Genomic DNA, 21,531 nt, shown 5'->3' with positions numbered 1-21,531 from the left:
AAAATAAACTTTCCATCAAAGTTTCAGTTCCCACCATCTCCCCTTTCCAGCTACAGCACTCACTTTCCAAAGGAGTCGTGAGGAGTGAACATCTGCCTCTTTCCTCCTGCTTAGCTAACTCAGCACAGACTCCATACTCAACGGAGAGGGTGTGTGTATTAACGGAGAGGGTGTGTGTATTAACGGAGAGGGTGTGTGTATTAACGGAGAGGATGTGTGTATTAATGGAGAGGCTGTGTGTATTAACGGAGAGGGGTGTGTGTATTAACGGAGAGGCTGTGTGTATTAACAGAGAGGCTGTGTGTAGTAACGGAGAGGGGTGTGTGTATCAACGGAGAGGGTGTGTGTATTAATGGAGAGGGTGTGTGTATTAGCAGAGAGGGTGTGTGTATTAACAGAGAGGGTGTGTGTATCAACGGAGAGGGTGTGTGTATTAACGGAGAGGGGTGTGTGTATTAACAGAGAGGGTGTGTGTATCAACGGAGAGGGGTGTGTGTATTAACAGAGAGGGTGTGTGTATTAACGGAGAGGGATGTATTAACGGAGAGGGTGTGTGTATTAACAGAGAAGGTGTGTGCATTAATGGAGAGGGTGTGTGTATTAACGGAGAGGGGGGTGTGTATTAACGGAGAGGGTGTGTGTATTAACGGAGAGGGGTGTGTGCATTAACGGAGAGGGTGTGTGTATTAATGGAGAGTGTGTGTGTATTAATGGAGAGGATGTGTGTATTAATGGAGAGGGGTGTGTGTATTAACGGAGAGGGGTGTATTAATGGAGAGGGTGTGTGTATTAACGGAGAGGGTGTGTGTATTAACAGACAGGGTGTGTGTATTAATGAAGAGGGTGTGTGTATTAACGGAGAGGGGTGTGTGTATTAATGAAGAGGGTGTGTGTATTAATGGAGAAGATGTGTGTATTAACGGAGAGGGGTGTGTGTATTAATGAAGAGGGTGTGTGTATTAACGGAGAGGATGTGTGTATTAATGGAGAGGGTGTGTGTATTAATGGAGAGGGTGTGTGTATTAATGGAGAGGGGTGTATTAATGGAGAGGATGTGTGTATTAACGGAGAGGGTGTGTGTATTAACGGAGAGGGGTGTGTGTATTAACGGAGAGGGTGTGTGTATTAACAGAGAGGGTGTGTGTATTAACGGAGAGGGTGTGTGTATTAACAGAGAGGGTGTGTGTATTAACGGAGAGGGTGTGTGTATTAACAGAGAGGATGTGTGTATTAACAGAGAGGGTGTGTGTATTAACGGAGAGGGGTGTGTGTATTAACGGAGAGGGTTGTGTGTATTAACGGAGAGGGTGTGTGTATTAACGGAGAGGGTGTGTGTATTAACGGAGAGGGTGTGTGTATTAACGGAGAGGGGTGTGTGTATTAACAGAGGGTGTGTGTATTAACAGAGGGTGTGTGTATTAACGGAGAGGGTGTGTGTATTAACGGAGAGGGGTGTGTGTATTAACAGAGGGTGTGTGTATTAACAGAGAGGGTGTGTGTATTAACGGAGAGGGTGTGTGTATTAACGGAGAGGGGTGTGTGTATTAACAGAGGGTGTGTGTATTAACAGAGGGTGTGTGTATTAACAGAGAGGGTGTGTGTATTAACAGAGAGGATGTGTGTATTAACAGAGAGGGTGTGTGTATTAACGGAGAGGGGTGTGTGTATTAACGGAGAGGGTTGTGTGTATTAACGGAGAGGGTGTGTGTATTAACGGAGAGGGTGTGTGTATTAACGGAGAGGGGTGTGTGTATTAACAGAGGGTGTGTGTATTAACGGAGAGTGTGTGTGTATTAATGGAGAGGATGTGTGTATTAACAGAAAGGGTGTGTGTATTAACGGAGAGGGGTGTGTATTAACAGAGAGGGTGTGTGTATTAACGGAGAGGGTGTGTGTATTAACAGAGAGGGTGTGTGTATTAATGGAGAGGGTGTGTGTATTAACAGAGAGGGTGTGTGTATTAACGGAGAGGGGTGTGTGTATTAACGGAGAGGATGTGTGTATTAACGGAGAGGGGTGTGTGTATTAACCCCTTTAAACGCACCAGGAGAAATGCTAGAAATCCCATGACAGCGTTTAATAGTGACAGCCGGTGGGGCCCGCGTGCGTCCTTTCCCGTTGCCTGGGATTGGCGGGACTGACCACGGAAGAACGGCTTAGCTAAAAGGAAAAGGACACCAACGACATTTCAAAGGATCGACATAATAAAAAAGGAAAATCTGGCAAGTTCCAAAATCTCTCTCTCTTGACTCCAACCAAAGGCTGCAGCCTGAATGAACTAAAGTGACTTTTATATTTCCATCGGACAATACATTATCCCCTAGACAACGATAGAGCTATTTCTTATTGATTATTATTATACCTGCGCTTTTAGATTTAGTATTGACGACGTATATTATCTGTATGTTTGCATTGATATTATTTTTGTGTATTTTTATCAATAAATACTGTTAAAAATGGTACCATCAGACTTCAACAGACCTCTCTATCTTTGCTGGTAAGTGACCCAGTTACGGGGTACGTAACATAACGGAGAGGGGTGTGTGTATTAACGGAGAGGATGTGTGTATTAACAGAGAGGGTGTGTGTATTAATGGAGAGGGGTGTGTGTATTAACGGAGAGGCTGTGTGTATTAACGGAGAGGGGTGTGTGTATTAACGGAGAGGCTGTGTGTATTAACGGAGAGGGGTGTGTGTATTAACGGAGAGGGTGTGTGTATTAACGGAGAGGGTGTGTGTATTAACAGAGAGGGGTGTGTGTATTAACAGAGAGGGTGTGTGTATTAATGGAGAGGGGTGTGTGTATTAACGGAGAGGCTGTGTGTATTAACGGAGAGGGGTGTGTGTATTAACGGAGAGGCTGTGTGTATTAACGGAGAGGGGTGTGTGTATTAACGGAGAGGGGTGTGTGTATTAACGGAGAGGCTGTGTGTATTAACGGAGAGGGGTGTGTGTATTAACGGAGAGGGTGTGTGTATTAACGGAGAGGGGTGTATTAATGGAGAGGAGTGTGTGTATTAACGGAGAGGCTGTGTGTATTAACGGAGAGGGGTGTGTGTATTAACGGAGAGGGGTGTGTGTATTAACGGAGAGGATGTGTGTATTAACAGAGAGGGTGTGTGTATTAACAGAGAGGGGTGTCTGTATTAATGGAGAGGGGTGTGTGTATTAACGGAGAGGATGTGTGTATTAACAGAGAGGGTGTGTGTATTAACGGAGAGGGGTGTGTGTATTAACGGAGAGGCTGTGTGTATTAACGGAGAGGGGTGTGTGTATTAACGGAGAGGCTGTGTGTATTAACGGAGAGGGGTGTGTGTATTAATGGAGAGGCTGTGTGTATTAACGGAGAGGGGTGTGTGTATTAACGGAGAGGCTGTGTGTATTAACGGAGAGGGGTGTGTGTATTAACGGAGAGGGGTGTGTGTATTAACGGAGAGGATGTGTGTATTAACGGAGAGGGGTGTGTGTATTAACGGAGAGGCTGTGTGTATTAACGGAGAGGGGTGTGTGTATTAATGGAGAGGCTGTGTGTATTAACGGAGAGGGGTGTGTGTATTAACGGAGAGGCTGTGTGTATTAACGGAGAGGGGTGTGTGTATTAACGGAGAGGCTGTGTGTATTAACGGAGAGGGGTGTGTGTATTAATGGAGAGGCTGTGTGTATTAACGGAGAGGGGTGTGTGTATTAACGGAGAGGCTGTGTGTATTAACGGAGAGGGGTGTGTGTATTAATGGAGAGGCTGTGTGTATTAACGGAGAGGAGTGTGTGTATTAACGGAGAGGGGTGTGTATGCAAGAGTGTGCAAGAGGTACAGTACTGTGCAAAAGTCTTACGCACATATATATTTAGCTCGGGTGCCTAAGATTTTTGCACAGGGCTGAATATGTCTGCACCCATGCCAGCCCCTGCACCTGGCACTCCTTCTCTGCCACCTGTCCCAGACCTCCTCCGTGGCGCCCCACTCTCGCCATTCCCAACATCCTTTGCTCCCACCAGATTTGCAAACTCGCTCTCCACTTCACGTTGCCAAATGTTCAAAGGTGTTGGCCACCCTAGCTGTATATACAGTATGGGCCTAAAACGTTTGCACAGGGCTGTAATAGTGAAGAGGCAAGAGATTCTGTAGATGCTGGAAATCTTGAGGAATGCACACGAAGTGCTGGAGGAATTCAACATGTCAGCCAGCATCTAGAGATGAGAAGGACCTCAGACTGAAGCATCAACTGTTTACCCCTATCCATACTCCTGTGGAGTTCCTCCAGCACTTTGTGACAGTAACTTCCTTCTCCCGGGCCTTTAAATGAATCAGGTGTCTTACCTCTCCAGGGGTTGCCACCTGAAGAGCCAGATCGTCCACTTTTCGGGAAGTTTGTTCCATTCCAGTGCAGTCCAGTTTCTTTAGCTGCGGATAAAGAGGACACAGCTTACGTGATGCTTTAGCTCGAAGGAGACTGAGGAGCTTGAGAAGACTTGGTTCACCACCAAAGACTCTAACAAATTTGTACAGATGTGCCATGGAGAACATTCTGACGGGCTGCGTCACCGTCTGGTACGGAGGGAGGGGCCACTGCACAGGATCGGGAAAAGCGGCAGAGGGTTGCAAACTCAGCCTGTTCCATCACGGACACCGGCCTCCCCACCACGAGGGTCACCGTCTGGTACGGAGGGAGGGGCCACTGCACAGGATCGGGAAAAGCAGCAGAGGGTTGCAAACTCAGCCTGTTCCATCACAGACACCGGCCTCCCCACCACGGGGGTCACCGTCTGGTACGGAGGGAGGGGCCACTGCACAGGATCGGGAAAAGCGGCAGAGGATTGCAAACTCAGCCTGTTCCATCATGGGTCCCAGCTCCCCAGCATCGAGGGCATCTTCGAAGCACAATGGCACTAAAGGGTAGTATCCGTCATTAAGGACCCCATCACCCAGGCATGCCCACCGCTCATTGCTACCATCAGGGAGGAGGTACAGGAGCAGCTTCTTCCCCCTCTGCCGTCTTGTTTCTGAACAGACCATGAACCAACTCATGACTAGTTTTTACTCTCTTTGCATTACTTAATTAATGTAATTTTAATAAATATACTTATTATTGTAATTTATAGCATGTTTTATGCATTTGTCTGTGCCAGTGGCATCCTCACCCAGACTTCGGAGCAGGAGGTCCCGGGTTTGAATCCGGCCAGCTCCTTGTGCGCTGCTTTGAGCGCTCAGCCTCGCGAAACAGACAAACACTAAAAGAAACGGCAACGGTGCCACCAATGTGGCAGACAAGGTGCGGAAAGGAACTTCACCTTCACTTTTTACCATTACATATTGCACCACACTGCTGCTACAAAACAACAAATTTCACAACAAGTGTCGGTAATATTAAACCTGATTCAGATTCTGGGTTGCTGTCTCTATCTACCTTACAATACTTCATACATTTTGTGAAAGAACATACATAGACATTGGACAATAAAGCTCAGTACAGGCCCTTCGGCCCATGATGTTCTGCTGACCTTTTAACCTACTATAAGATCAATCTAACCCTTCCCTCCTAAATAGTCGTCCACTTTTCTATCATCCGTCAGCCTATCTCAGTTCAATTCAATTCAAAGGTTCATTTATTATCAAAGTAAACAACGTGAAATTCTTCTCCGGGTAACCATGAAACCAAGAAAGAAAAACAGCACAATCTTCAGACCCCACCCCACCCCTCCCTGCACAGAAAAAATGAACAAAACGAACAGGCACATTGACCCCCCCAGATCCCTCCTCCCACACAAAAAAGCAAACAAAATGAACAGGCACATCGATGCCCAAATCCCCATCTCTGCACCAAAAAAACCAAGAAAGATTGGGTGAAAAACACAGAATATAAAAATCTATAAGACTGAAGAGAAGTCTACAGTCCAAGTCCACATCCAAAACACAGAAAACCTGGGTAACATTCTCCGGGCACAGTGACAGAGCAGGCTTTACCCTCTCGGTAGCAGATCAATCAAAAGGCAGGCAGCCAGCACTCACTCTCCACACTCGCCTTAATACTCCAGTCTCCCTCGGCAAACAGCAGAAGCTTTGGCCGGAAAAATGGAATCGAACATTGGCTCGCACCCCACAGCCGTCTCGCCACCAGATTTGCCCCTGTCGGCCAGAATCCTCTCGGAGACTGCAGAGCGCTCAAGCCGCCAAATGATCTCCGAGCTTCTGCATTCACCTCAATGTTTCAATTTCCCTCGTCACTTTAGCGAACAATGGTAGCTTTAATTGGCAAAATGGAGTCGAACGTCCGCTTGCTGCCTCCTCACCACGAGGTTCACACACAATGCCTCTATCTCCCAGATTCCTCTTGGAGACTGTAGAATGCTGGAACACCCAAACAATCTCCAAACAGCAAATCATAGACTCTAACACTCCCAGAATCACATCCAAGAAGAAAAACAAATGTAAAAGGCATAAAAGAAATGGTTTCATGATCTATCCAGAAGTTGTTGACCAAAGGGGTGTTGTATGCAGGCACCATCGTTCAACCATACATGAACACCCGTGAATGCAGCCAAACGAGACAGTGTTACTCCGCCAATAAATCAGTGAATCGGACTTGTAGCATTCCACATTGCCAACGTCCAAAAGGGTCTTGCGAACACAAAGAAAGAGACTAAGCCAATCACTCACTGTTCGACTGCACACCGCCTTCACACACCGACTCCTCCGAAACTTCTCTGATGCAAGTTTCGCTCGATCTGCACCAAGTCTAGCTCCTTCAGCTTCTCCGCCTATGAGCAACTCATTGATGGGGTATCTAAGAGTTTCTTAAATGCCCCTAATGCCTCTACCACCACCACTCCATTGCCGGTATTGATAATGATTTGGTGCCAAGCAAGAAGCAGTGGGCAATAGACAACAATTCACAAGACAATAGTGCAAACCAGCCATGAGCACTCAACAATTAGCAGAATGGTCACACGTGCAAATGTCAATAATCAGGCTTAAATAAATGAACAGACTCAATAATTAACAACAGAACAAGGAGAGCAGGAAAGACCATTTAATGATGTTGTGCAGGGACAGTCAGGGTACTGAACCCCAGTGAGTTTTGTTGAGGAGCTGGACAGCTACAGGAAAGAAGCTTCGGAGATGATCTGTAGCCCTGGTGGTGATGGTGGTGCTGGCAGTACACCCCACACGGTCAGCACTCTCTGTGTAAGCTCTGTCCTCCCCCTTCTACTTTCAGTTTGTGTCAGATCTGGCCATGATGTCTAAATGGGCGTATGGTAGGGTAGCACTTGGCATAATGCTATCACAGCGCCTACTGTAAGATGGAGCTTCAATCGCCTCTGCTGCTGGTAGGGAGTTTCTACGTCCTCCCCGTCACTGTGCGGGTTTTCTCCCACATTCCAAAGACGTACAGATTAGGGTTAGTGAGTCGTGGCAGGCTCTGTTGGCGCCGGAAGCGTACCGACACTTGCAGTCCGCCCTGTTGAGTCCTTGCTGATTTGATTTCACTGATATGCACCCAGTGGCCACTTTATTAGGCACACCATTACTCCTGCTCGCTAGTGCAAACGTATTACCAGCCAGTCATGTGGCAGCAGCTTAATACATAAAAGCATGCAGAGGCTCAATCCAAACATCAGAATAGGGAAGATCTGTGATCTGAGTGATCTTGACTGTGGAATGATTGTTGGTGCCAGACAGGGTGGTTTGAGTATCTCAGAAACTGCTGATTCCTGGGATTTTCACACACAACGTCTCGAGAGTTTATAGAGGATGGAGTGAAAACCAAATAAAAAACATGTAGTGAGCAGTAGTTCTGGGGCTGAAAATGCCTCGTTGATGAGAGAGGTCAGAGCAGAAAGGCCAGGCTGGTTCAAGCTGACAGGAAGGCAACAGTCACTCAAATAACACACACAATATGCTGGAGGAGCTCAGCAGGTCAGGCAGCATCTATGGAAATGATTAAACAGTCGACTTTTCAGCCAAGATACATGGGAACTCAAATAACCATGCATTAAAACAGTGGCGTGCAGAATAACACCCGAACACACATGTCAAACCATGAAGTGGATGGAAGACCACCAGCACACACTCAGTGGCCACTTTATTATGTACAGGGACCCGCAAGTGTCGCTACAACCATGGCATCAATCTAGCATTCCTACAGTGCTTGGCGGAACTCAACCATCAACAACAGAAATCCTCCTCCACCCATCCAATCTTCTCCTTCCTAGTTTGTCAACCTGTAATAATAAGTTCTGTTTCTCTCTCCGTAGATGTTGCCTGACCTGCTAAGTGCTTCATTCACTGTCTGTTTATGTGTCAGATTCCCTGTAGCTGCAGTATTTTGATTTTCACTCACCACCGAGGGTCTCAGATGAAGAATGCAGGAGAAAGTGGGACTTCTGGACCTCTGCCTAATGATGATTACCTTCCTAATAGCAGGAAGGGGAAATGCAGAAAGAGACTTCAAAAGCCAGAAAAATGTGGTACACCAGACCACAGCTTAAATCATAAAGCACAAATTATAGACTATTCAAAGATGGATTGATGTTTTAATTTTACAACGGAACTTTTCAGAAAGGAATCATGGTAAACACTGGCAGCATGTTCTACCTGTAAGTAACGACTGGGTTATCACAGTAACCTCGGATGTGTAGAGATACTTGTTACCACTCCATCACAAAGTTAGTAATCTGTTCATACTGCTGTTTCTGATAAGGCCCAGTCAAATAAGAGTTCTAAGTTCAAAGTAAATTATTCATTCAAGTATGTTTACATAACCATATAAGGGCTTCATTTTCTTGTCAGCATTAACAAGAATTTATGAAAATCTATAAATAATAAAGACAAATGAACGACTAATGAGCAAAAGGAGCAACATTGTGCAAGGAAGAGAATTGAAATAAGTAAATGAATAACACTGAGAACATGAGCTGCTGAGTCCTGGAAAGTGAGTCCGTAGGTTGTGCAATCAGATCAGGGTTGAAGGGAGTGAAGTTACCCACACCGGTTCAGTAGCCAGATGGTTGAGGGGTAATAACTGTTCCTGAACCTGGTGGTGTGGGACCTGATGGTTGAGGGGTAATAACTGTTCCTGAACCTGGTGGTGTGGGACCTGATGGTTGAGGGGTAATAACTGTCCCTGAACCTGGTGGTGTGGGACCTGATGGTTGAGGGGTAATAACTGTCCCTGAACCTGGTGGTGTGGGACCTGATGGTTGAGGGGTAATAACTGTTCCTGAACCTGGTGGTGTGGGACCTGATGGTTGAGGGGTAATAACTGTTGCTGAACCTGGTGGTGTGGGACCTGATGGTTGAGGGGTAATAACTGTTCCTGAACCTGGTGGTGTGGGACCTGATGGTTGAGGGGTAATAACTGTTGCTGAACCTGGTGGTGTGGGACCTGATGGTTGAGGGGTAATAACTGTCCCTGAACCTGATGGTTGAGGGGTAATAACTGTTCCTGAACCTGGTGGTGTGGGACCTGATGGTTGAGGGGTAATAACTGTTCCTGAACCTGGTGGTGTGGGACCTGATGGTTGAGGGGTAATAACTGTTCCTGAACCTGGTGGTGTGGGACCTGATAGTTGAGGGATAATAACTGTTCCTGAACCTGGTGGTGTGCGACCTGATGGTTGAGGGGTAATAACTGTCCCTGAACCTGGTGGTGTGGGACCTGATGTTTGAGGGGTAATAACTGTTCCTGAACCTGGTGGTGTGGGACCTGATGGTTGAGGGGTAATAACTGTTTCTGAACCTGGTGGTGTGGGACCTGATGGTTGAGGGGTAATAACTGTTTCTGAACCTGGTGGTGTGGGACCTGATGGCTGAGGGGTAATAACTGTTCCTGAACCTGGTGGTGTGGGACCTGATGGTTGAGGGGTAATAACTGTTCCTGAACCTGGTGGTGTGGGACCTGATGGCTGAGGGGTAATAACTGTTCCTGAACCTGGTGGTGTGGGACCTGATGGTTGAGGGGTAATAACTGTTCCTGAACCTGGTGGTGTGGGACCTGATGGTTGAGGGGTAATAACTGTTCCTGAACCTGGTGGTGTGTGACCTGATGGCTGAGGGGTAATAACTGTTCCTGAACCTGGTGGTGTGGGACCTGATGGTTGAGGGGTAATAACTGTTCCTGAACCTGGTGGTGTGGGACCTGATGGTTGAGGGGTAATAACTGTTCCTGAACCTGGTGGTGTGGGACCTGATGGCTGAGGGGTAATAACTGTTCCTGAACCTGGTGGTGTGGGACCTGATGGCTGAGGGGTAATAACTGTTCCTGAACCTGGTGGTGTGGGACCTGATGGTTGAGGGGTAATAACTGTTCCTGAACCTGGTGGTGTGGGACCTGATGGCTGAGGGGTAATAACTGTTCCTGAACCTGGTGGTGTGGGACCTGATGGTTGAGGGGTAATAACTGTTCCTGAACCTGGTGGTGTGGGACCTGATGGCTGAGGGGTAATAACTGTTCCTGAACCTGGTGGTGTGGGACCTGATGGCTGAGGGGTAATAACTGTTCCTGAACCTGGTGGTGTGGGACCTGATGGTTGAGGGGTAATAACTGTTCCTGAACCTGGTGGTGTGGGACCTGATGGCTGAGGGGTAATAACTGTTCCTGAACCTGGTGGTGTGGGACCTGATGGTTGAGGGGTAATAACTGTTCCTGAACCTGGTGGTGTGGGACCTGATGGCTGAGGGGTAATAACTGTTCCTGAACCTGGTGGTGTGGGACCTGATGGTTGAGGGGTAATAACTGTTCCTGAACCTGGTGGTGTGGGACCTGATGGTTGAGGGGTAATAACTGTTCCTGAACCTGGTGGTGTGGGACCTGATGGCTGAGGGGTAATAACTGTTCCTGAACCTGGTGGTGTGGGACCTGATGGTTGAGGGGTAATAACTGTTCCTGAACCTGGTGGTGTGGGACCTGATGGTTGAGGGGTAATAACTGTTCCTGAACCTGGTGGTGTGGGACCTGATGGTTGAGGGGTAATAACTGTTCCTGAACCTGGTGGTGTGGGACCTGATGGCTGAGGGGTAATAACTGTTCCTGAACCTGGTGGTGTGGGACCTGATGGCTGAGGGGTAATAACTGTTCCTGAACCTGGTGGTGTGGGACCTGATGGCTGAGGGGTAATAACTGTTCCTGAACCTGGTGGTGTGGGACCTGATGGCTGAGGGGTAATAACTGTTCCTGAACCTGGTGGTGTGGGACCTGATGGTTGAGGGGTAATAACTGTTTCTGAACCTGGTGGTGTGGGACCTGATGGCTGAGGGGTAATAACTGTTCCTGAACCTGGTGGTGTGGGACCTGATGGTTGAGGGGTAATAACTGTTTCTGAACCTGGTGGTGTGGGACCTAAGGTTTCTGTACCTCCTACATGATGGTAGTAGTGAGGAGAGAGCATGGCCTATATGGGGGAAGTCCTTGATTCACCAAGTTCAACCAAAGAACTCCACAATTTATGTTCTCAGTATTATTTATTTACTTATTTATTTTAGTTTATTTGCAGTTTGTCTTCTTTTGCATATTCACTGTTTGTCAGAAACACAAGAGATTCTGCAGATGCTGGAGGTCCAGGATAACACACACTAAGTGCTGGAGGACCTCGGCAGGTCAGGGAGCATGTATGGAAATGAATGAAGTTTCAGACCAAGACCCTTCTTCAGGTTGTTTGTCAGTACTTGTGTTTAATTTTTTGTTGATGCTGTTGGATTTCCCTGTTCTATTGTGAATATCTGCAAGAAAATTAATCTCAGTCTTGCACCTGCTGACACATACGTCATCATCGTCATCATCATTATGTCCCGTGTCATATGACATGAGCGATCGTGGCCTTTGACCATAATTGTTCCTGGCAAATATTTGGCCATTGCCTTTTTCTGGGCAGTGTCTTTACAAAATGGATAACCCCAGCTATTATCAAAACCCTTGAGAGATTGTCTGCCTGGCGTCAGTGGTCGCATACCCAGGACTTGTGATCTGCACCGGCTGCTCATACGACCATCCACCACCTGCTCCCATGGCTTCACATGACCCTGATCGGGGGCTTTAGCAGGTGCTACACCTTGCCCGAGGGTGACCTGCAGGCTAACAGGGAGGAGAACCTTACACCTCCTTTGCTAGAGACAGATCTCCTCCTGGCCACCCAGACATGTACTGTACGTACGTTGATAATAAATTTACTTTGTTCTTTGAATTTTGGCGTGGGATCTAAGGCTCAACTTGCAACCTTACCGCATCAGATTTAGTTCTGAAAAACTTTTGATTGTAAGGACCACAATCAGGAAATATTTAAGGAAAAGGTTAAGTTTGGAGCATGAAATCTGGGTTCAAAAAATTGCAGAGAATGAAGAGAAGAAGACAGAACTAATTTAGGTTCTGCAGCATTTTCCATTTATTTTCAAAAGCAAATTTCCATTGACCTGGAAGAGGAAACCTGGATTTATGCTGAAATGAGATGAGGTCTGCCATGTCCAGGGTAAACAAACACCCTTTTCACTACCGGTATATACATTGGAAACAGCCTGGAGTGTCCTGAAGTGGTCTGCAAACATAATAAAAATCCTAATTTTTACATAATAAAAACATAAGCTTGGTAGTAGGGAAAGCACAATAGTGACTATCCTATCTAAGATGCTTCTGGGGAGCTAATCTGCCACAAGAATTGCTGGCCAACTTTCATCAATGAGTAATAGAAAGCATACTGACAGTGTGGCATTCTAATACATTCACGGGTGATTTGGATGGCTCTGCACATTGTTGGTACTCAACTACCAGACCTGGACACAATCTATAATCCTCTACGCCTGCGGTACACTTTTAATATCACTAACCAATCCCATCCAATACTGTCTGTTCAACTTCCTGCCATCTGGTAGGAGATTCAGAAACATCTTAGCCAAGACAGTGAGATTGAACAGCTTCTTTCCAAGGCCGGTTGAGTAATGCTACACCCTGGCTTGCCGATGGCCTTTCAAAGTCACTTGATGCATGTAAATATGGGAATTGTGTTTTTTAATTAAGCCGTACCATATGCATTGTAAATATCTGTTTTGCACAGACTGGAGTAGCACTGAAATCTTGAGCAAAGACAATAAAGTTCTATTCTATTCTATTCATTATAGTCGTGAGTTGCCCACACAAAAAGGGAACAGGGTGCTTTTAAAATAGTGTATTTTTCATAGAGAGCATCCTCACTTCAGCCATTACTGCAGCATCCTCAAAACACAGAAACTACGCGAACTGTCAGGTCAGCGGACGCCATCAGTGTTTGTGCCCAGGACAAAGACGCCAGCAGGAAAAAAGCCATTGTGGACATTACCCACCTAGCAAACTGTCTTTTCCAAAAGTTCTCTATTGGAGCTATTAAAACAAAAACTTCACGCCATCTTCAAAGTTTCTTCCCCAGGATGTTAGTCTGATAAATCTAGTTCACCCCCACCCCCCATTGCCTCAGTCACTACACTCCATTGTAAACACTTTGTACCACTATTTATAATGCCGTTTAGATTATAAATACACGTTTGTATGTACATATTTATCAACGTCTGTATTTCTAACTTAGTTTCTATAATTCTTTACCCTTTATGTTGCAGTGCGTTGTTTACTTTTGCATGACGTACCTGACTAACACACCACAGCAAGTTCCCGATACAACTGATGTATCTGGTGAATGAAGATGACCCTTGAATGGAGCGAAGAAGCCCTGGCTTCTTTTGTTTCAATTATCTAGATGTTTTCTTCGGGTAGCATCCCATCCCGATTCATCACAGCTTGGGCTGCCGGAGGTGGCAAGGAATTGCAGAGAGTTGCCACCTTGCCTGGTCCATCACACAAAGCAGTCTCCCCTCCACGTACTATATGTGTCAGAGACGTGGGTTGTGACTGAAGAAAAATATGGCTGGAGTTGCTTAGCACCTTAGCGAAGGAGTTTATTAGGTGTATCAAAAATCAAACTTACAAACATAAACAAAAATCGCCTAACGAAACATCCATATTTACAAAAAGATATCCACCAGAAAGTACAATAATAGCTCGGTACTATTTTTGTCCGGTGTGAACTCCTGATGCCCCAATCTCCCTCTCCTGCTGAGACCTTTTTGTTTAGGCACCAGAAATTACCGAGAAAGTTAAATTAGACTATACATGAATTGGAATATGATGCACCCCACAATGTAGTTACAATCATATTACAAAGTAGGTGGAAGTATCTACATTCCATACAGTATACAAACAATATATACACATTTGCACATCCCCATTACTAAAGAAAAGGAAGATTCCACCGTGTGTGGCAGGAAAGGCACCATAAAGCCATCAGCTCGGTTTAGGATCCGTTAATGAGAAAATATACCAGGGGAGACATTGAAGGGCGTACACTCAACACAGTGGCAGCAGAATGACAGGTGTGTGTGTGTGTGTGTGAGTGAGTGTGTGTGTGAGTGTGTGTATGTGTATGTGTGTGAGTGTGTGTATGTGTTCGAGTGTGTGTGTGTGTGTGTGTGCGTGTGTGTGTGAGTGTGTGTGTGTGTGTGTGTGAGTGAGTGTGTTTGTGAGTGAGTGTGTGTGTGAGTGAGTGTGTGTGTGAGTGTGTGTATGCGTATGTGTGTGAGTGTGTGTGTGTGTGAGTGAGTGTGTGTGAGTGAGTGTGTGTGTGTGTGTGTGAGTGAGTGTGTTTGTGAGTGAGTGTGTGTGTGAGTGAGTGTGTGTGTGAGTGTGTGTATGCGTATGTGTGTGAGTGTGTGTGTGTGTGAGTGAGTGTGTGTGAGTGAGTGTGTGAGTGAGTGTGTGTGTGAGTGTTTGTATGCGTATGTGTGTGAGTGTGTGTATGTGTGTGAGTGTGCATGTGTGTGTGTGTGTGTGTGAGTGAGTGTGTGTGAGTGAGTGTGTGTGTGAGTGTGTGTATGCGTATGTGTGTGAGTGTGTGTATGTGTGTGAGTGTGCATGTGTGTGTGTGTGTGTGTGTGTTGGAAGTGCATTTACTGAGTGCTCTCTGTCACACTATTTATACTTCCTGCTTCAGGAAGCAGCCAGTGTAATCAACATTATCCCTTCCTGGACAAACCCTCTTCTTTCGAATGCCAACAGGCAGAAGATAGAAAACCCTGAAAGCGCAAACCACCATGCTCAAGGACAGTTTCTGTCCCGATGTTCTCAGACTCTCGAACAAAGCTCTTCTACAATGAAGATGAACTCTTGATCTCTCCGTCTACCTTGTCACAGCTCTTGCAGCTTACTTATAGCACAGTGCCTTTTAGCACCAGTGATCCTTGTTCAATTCCCGCCACTTATACAAGAAGTGTGTACGTTCTCCCATACCACCAGGGTCTTCTCGGTGTGTTCCACTTTCCTCTCACATTCCAGTGGCGTGTGGCTTTGGGTTAGTAAGTTGAGGGCATGGTACGTTGGCACCAGAAGAATGGAGACTGGCACCAGCACATCCTTGGACTGGTCTGGTCATTGCAGAAAACGACAGATTTCACTGTTTCTTTCTATCTTTCAATGTACATGTGACAAATTAAGCTAAACTTTAATCTTTAAAGGTATTTATCTCCTCTTCTGCATGCACTGTACTTTCTCTGTAACTCTACCACTATATTCTGGACTAATTATTGTCATGCCAAAGGATCTAGTGCTTTCTCGGTGAACAAACTCTTCTCGGGCTTCCAGCCGGATACAGGTATCGATCTTAACTGACATTTCGATGACAAACTCTGCCATCTTCTTCGAGGATGATGCCCGGGCATGTCTAGTCCGGTGGTGTTTATACCCCTGTCATCCATTCCTCCTGATCGGTTAGCCCTCATCCAATCAGGTTTCCACTCTCCCACCTTGTTTGCAATAGAATTCCAGCTCTTACTTAGAGCAAGATCTTTGTCTTTGTTAAAATTGTTTTCCTCTAGTTTTATTTCAATGGCTTCCTTTACCAGGTGGTCCCAAAAACCATTGGCATGGCACAGTAGTTTTGGGGCATAGAAGACAATCCTAAGGCCATTGCGAATGCAGTGTTCTGCTACCGCTGATTTCTACGGGTAACCTAAACAGATACACCTCCTGTGCTCCTTGATGCAGGTTTCCACCCTGCATCCCATCTAGCTGACATACACTGCTCTGCGTTCACAGGAAATCCTGTCAACACCAGCCCTCCTGAGTCCCAGGTCATCTTTGACCTGTATAAGCCGTGATTTGAGCTTCCTTATGGGTTTGCGGATGGTATTAATCTGGTATTTCTTCAGGATCCTGGTGATCCTTCCAGAAACCATGGAGATATAGGGAAGACAGGTATCAACGGGTTCCTCCTCGTTGTTCGGTTTCCTGTTTTTTCTGTTGGCCCTTTTAAGGGCCCAGTTGATTTCCTTCACCTTGTAGCCACTCTGTAGGAACACCGCGCATAATCATCTTATTTCCTCATGGAGAATCTCCAGGTTTGAAATAGATTTCACATGGTTAATCAAAATAGAAAAGAACCACTCTACATTGGGAGGCTTGATAGAGGTGAGGTTCAAGTTTGTGTGAGTGGGTTTCCGATAGATGCCATTATCAGAGGTTTATGTCCAGTTTCTGTCCAGGAACAGGAAGCACAGCCATTTTTCTCCATCTGCCACATAAATTGAATGTTTGGATGTACTCAGATGGCCGTGGAACTGTTGGAGTGCCTGCAGCCCATGAGGCCACACTGCCAAGGTGTCACTGACATATCTCAAGAAGCATTTGGGGCGTATGAGAGATGAACTCAGAGCCCTCTCCTCAGAATCCTCCATGTAGAAATTATCAATAGGAGGCAACAAGGGCAAACACATGGCCACTTGTCTGTTTGTTCATAGTAGTCCCCTTATACAGGAAGTACATTGATCTGAGAGTGTCTTCAAAAAGGTCAACGGTACCCTTATCAAACCCTGAGCACAGGAGGACCAAGCTGTCCTTGATGGGAACTCAAACCCTGTTCAAGGGAACAGGGACAATAGGCTGAAACTGACCGTTATATCCCTCCAGGTTCAGCTGGATGTTGGTCATCGTGTTTATGAAGTCAGTCAAATTCACAATGTGATGCTCACAGCCCACAACAAAGGAAGACAGCAAGGCCGTTAAGGTAGTAAGTCAGAGAATCTATCCCACTGAGCCCTCCTTGGGTACCTGAGGGAGCCTGTAAAGTCTCCGTGGCATCAGCACCTGAAGCCCAAGTCTCTTGCACGTGTCTGCTGGCAGTCCGGATTTCTTCAGTAAAGCAGAGGTCATCATCACAATCGAATCTGTGGTATCCCACTGTAGAAATCTGTAGGTGGGATCTCTTGGATTTCCCTTTGGTATTCCTTCAAGGACTTCAAGACCGTTGCATTTCCTTTGTCACTGGTAAAATCATGATGGCTGTGTTTTGCCGTCTTGCCTGGAGAGCCACTTGTTCTCCTTTTGTAATGTCCGTTTTTGGCAAAACAGCTGTTTTAATGACTATGCAGCCCTCTATCCTTCCCTCCTCCATGGTATCTGTGGTAGTTTTTGGACTGCGTGCTCCATTGTAGTCCAAATAAGGTATTGCTCTGGTGACTGGAGTGAACTTTAACCCCTTGTTGAGGACTGATCTAGTCACCTTACTGCCCAGTTTGATTAATGACATTCCTTTCTGGATCCAATGGTGGGACATTGGAATACGTACACAACGCTGGAAGAACTCAGCAGGTCAGGCAGCATCTGCGAAAAAAGAGTAGCCAACGTTTCGGGCCGAGACCCTTGGAAACCTGATTGGATGAAGACTAACCAATCAGAAGGGACAGACAACGGGGGAATAAATACCACTAGACTAGGCATGCCCAGGCATCGTCCCTGATAAAGATGTCAGAGTATGACATCGAAACATCAGTTAAAATCAATACCTGCACCCGGCTGGAAGCCTGAAAAGAGTTACTAGTGAGGAAGTGTTCATGGTTTCAATGTCCATTCAGGAATCAGATGGCAGAGGGGAAGAAGCTGTTTGTTAATCACAGAGTGTCTGCCTTCAGGCTTCTGTCCCACCTTCCAGATGGTAGCAATGAGAAAAGGGTATGACCTGGGTAGTAGAGGCCCTTAATGATGGACACAGACTTTTTGAAGTACCTCTCCTTGAAGATGTCCTGCATACGATGGAGGCTAGTGCCCATGTTGAAACTGACTGAGTTTACAACTCTCTGCAGCTCACTTCAATTCTCTGTAGGAGCCCCCATACAAGACGCTGATACAGACAGTCAGAAGGCGCTCACGGTACCTCTGTAGAAATTTGTAAGTGTTTTTGGTGACAAATCTATTTTGAACGTTTTTATACATGCCTGGGCCAGCTGGGGCTCAGTGATCACAGATAGCCCATTGTGAGGTGGTTGTCATATCGACATTTGTAGGTTGGCTGATCCCACGGGCAAAGCACTGGGAGTGGATGTGTGTGGGTGGCAGGTATGATCCACCTCATTAACCTCTGACCTGCTGTGGAAGATTTTGGTGTTTCTGCTCAATAAACCAGGCCCTACCCTGCAGAGACTGATGTTCCTACTCCTGAACTGTGGAACATGACTCGACACTAGCTAACTATTAAGCTGCAGTTTAGAATTACCCTCATCTCCTATGCAGATCCTTCTCTGATGTCACATTAGTTTCCTCTCCCCAACCAGCATCTTCCAGAATTACAAAGGGGCTGCTCCTTTCTCAACACTCTGTACACTCCCTGATCATCAAGCACTCTTCACTCCCCTCTTTCAAACGATGCAACACCTTCCCTAACACATTCTAGACCTCAGCGTCAGAGGCTCCCAGCCTGGGGTCCACAGACCCTCGGTTAATGGCAGGAGGTCCATGGCATGAAAACAATTGGCAGCCCCTGTTCTATGTTAAGATTTGATACGTCTGCACAGAAACTTGGAGAATTACTACACAATACAGTCCTTTTGGAGTCCTTTTAATCTACTCTACGAATGTGCTGGGGGCAGCCCGCAAGCGTTCAAGTGCGAGCCTGCTCACTCACGTTTGATCACCACCAGACACTCAGCTCTCACCTGTTGCCCCAAGTATGCGTGTGACGGTGGCCGTACCGCAGTACACCGCTGTAACAGGCGGGCTAAACCAGGCGAGAGCAGCCTCCAGTCTCATACCCCAGTGACGTAGGGACATGCCCGTCCCAGCATGCAAAGTCAGCTCCGGCGGACTGGGGGAATGATATCGACAGTGAGATCCAACAGCTAGGAAGGAAGTTCTGCAATGCTCCGTGAAGGGTGAAGAGCACAACAAGGCACAGAAGATGTCAACGTCATCCACTGCGACCAAGGAAGACCCCAGTTTATGACGTTTGTTCGTCCCACTGGGCCCAGACTTCTGAGGTCGAGAGAGTGGAACTGCCCCAGTGCGACGGCTTCTCCACTTTAAAAACCCTCCCGCACAGGTTTCCTGTCATCATTGGACAATGCCCCAAAGATACGTACTTGCTATCTTAGATGGGCTGTATGTGCTTTGTGCTGTGTGCGACTTTGCACCTTGCCCTGGAGTAATGCTGTATCATCTGGCTGTATTTATGGGTTTTCATGGATGGTTAAGTGACAGTTAAATTTAAACTATGAACCATGCATGGCACAACATGGCCTCTACTTCCTCAGGAGTCTGCAGAGATTCAGCATATGTAAAACTTCTAAAGATGTGTAGTGGAGAGTGTATTGACTGGATGCAGTCCAGCCTGGGATGGAAACACCAATGCCTTTGAATGGAAAATCCTACAAAAGGTAATGAATTTGGCTCAGTACATCATGGGTAAATCCCTCCCAGCCATTGAACACATCTACATGAAACGCTGTCGTAGGAAAGCAGCATCCATCATCAGAGATCCCCACCACCCAGGACATACTCTCTCCTCGCTGCTGCCATCAGATAAAAGGTACAAGAACCTCAGGACTCACATCACCAGGTTCAAGAACAGTTACTCCCCCTCAACCATCATACTCTTGAACAAAAGGGGATAATGACACTCACTTACCCATCCATTGAGATGTTCCCACAACCAATGATCTCACTTAAAAGACTCTTTATCTTGTTATTTCATGTTCTCATTCTTTATTGCTATTTATTTATATTTGCATTTGCACGATTTGTTGTCTTCTGCACTCTGATTGATCTTTCAATGATCTTGTTATAGTTACTATTCTATAGATTTGTTGAGTATGCCTGCAGGAAAATGAATGCCCGTGTTGTAGATGGTGACAGATATGTATGTACTTTGATAATAAATTTACTTTGAACTATGAAGGGCAATAGCCCTGAACTCTATGCTCCACATGTGGTCTCAACAGTACCTTGTGTATAGTAGTTACAATTATATTTCCTGATCTTTATTCTTCTAAACTCCAAGCTCTTTATCATACGGTCTACGCACCATTTACCCTCCAAAATGCATGCAACAACCTGCCAGTTAATGTTGCCAAGTCTTCGCCCACTTGCTTGCTTCATCTGTAGTCTGCTAAAGAGTGCAAATGCTCTTATCCCAGCATTTTTGTGTCATCGGCTAACTTGGAAACTCTGCCCCTCCTCCCGATCATTTACATTCAGAGGGCCAAGAAATGACGTACTTGTGCAAATAACCATAACCCCCAGGACACGCCCTCTTCTCATTGCTACCACTAGGGAGGAGGTACAGGAGACTGAAGACACACACTCAATCTTTCAGGGAACAGCTTCTTGCCCTCCGCCATCAGATTTCTGAATGGACCATATTCAGTACTGTGCAAAAGTCTTAGGCACATATATACAGCTCGGGAACCTCCGACTTTTGCATAGGACTATAGTAATTTTATGTTTGCACTGTACTCATTCTGCAATAAAAAAACAAATTTCTTGGTATATGTGAGTGATGATCAACCTGATTCCGATATGAGTCTCTGTTGTGGACTGAGAGTGGGAAGGGGGCAGGGAGCGGGGAATCACGGTTGGGAAAAGGGGAAGGGAGAGGGGAGGGAGTGGGAAGCACCAGAAATACATTCTGTAATGATCAATAAACCAATTGTTTGGAACGAAATGACCTTGCCTGGTGTCTCAGGGCTGGGTGTGTCTGCACCCGTGCCTGGCACTCCTTCTCTGCCAGTTGTCCCACACCCCTCCCATGGCGTCCCACCTCACCATTCCAAACATCCTTTGCTCCTGCCAGATTTACAAACTTCCTCTACGCTCCACATTGACAAATACAGTACTGTGCAGAAATCTTAGGCACTCTTGCAATACGTGCTTGACACTTTTGCGCAGTACTGTATGTATGCACCACATCAGAATCTGCTAGAACAGTACAGAACGTGTAAGATGGTCCATTAAACCACAGCAGAATGTTCTGAATGTCACAGTGCAGAGAGGAGCTTTCAGAATGAGCATCAGGTTTATTATTTTCGACTATGTTGTGAAATTCATTGTTCCGTGGCAGCGGTGCAATACAGGAGATTACGGTGAGAAATACAGCTGATTCCGGTTAACAGAGACACATCAGGACCAGTACATTCACCGGATGTCCCAGTTAGCTGAAGTTGCATGGAAATAGTTAAAAAGGTATAAAGAAGACAAG

General features: G+C 46.2%; 1 protein-coding gene across 1 annotated transcript in view; it reads right to left on the bottom strand.

Annotated features, from left to right (window-relative positions):
- The window catches only part of LOC140735902 (bone morphogenetic protein 1-like), a 275,011-nt gene that overhangs the window by 139,545 nt on the left and 113,935 nt on the right, over positions 1–21,531 (bottom strand). Inside the window, exon 3 of the mRNA XM_073061499.1 lies at positions 4,319–4,402. Coding sequence (XP_072917600.1) covers positions 4,319–4,402 — 84 coding nt within the window. The remainder of the gene's footprint in view (positions 1–4,318; positions 4,403–21,531) is intronic.

The sequence above is a fragment of the Hemitrygon akajei genome, chromosome 1 (assembly GCF_048418815.1).
Source record: "Hemitrygon akajei chromosome 1, sHemAka1.3, whole genome shotgun sequence".
NCBI lineage: Eukaryota > Metazoa > Chordata > Chondrichthyes > Myliobatiformes > Dasyatidae > Hemitrygon > Hemitrygon akajei.
The sequence above is the reverse complement of the archived record's forward strand: the minus strand, read 5'-3'. Positions and strand labels throughout refer to the sequence as shown.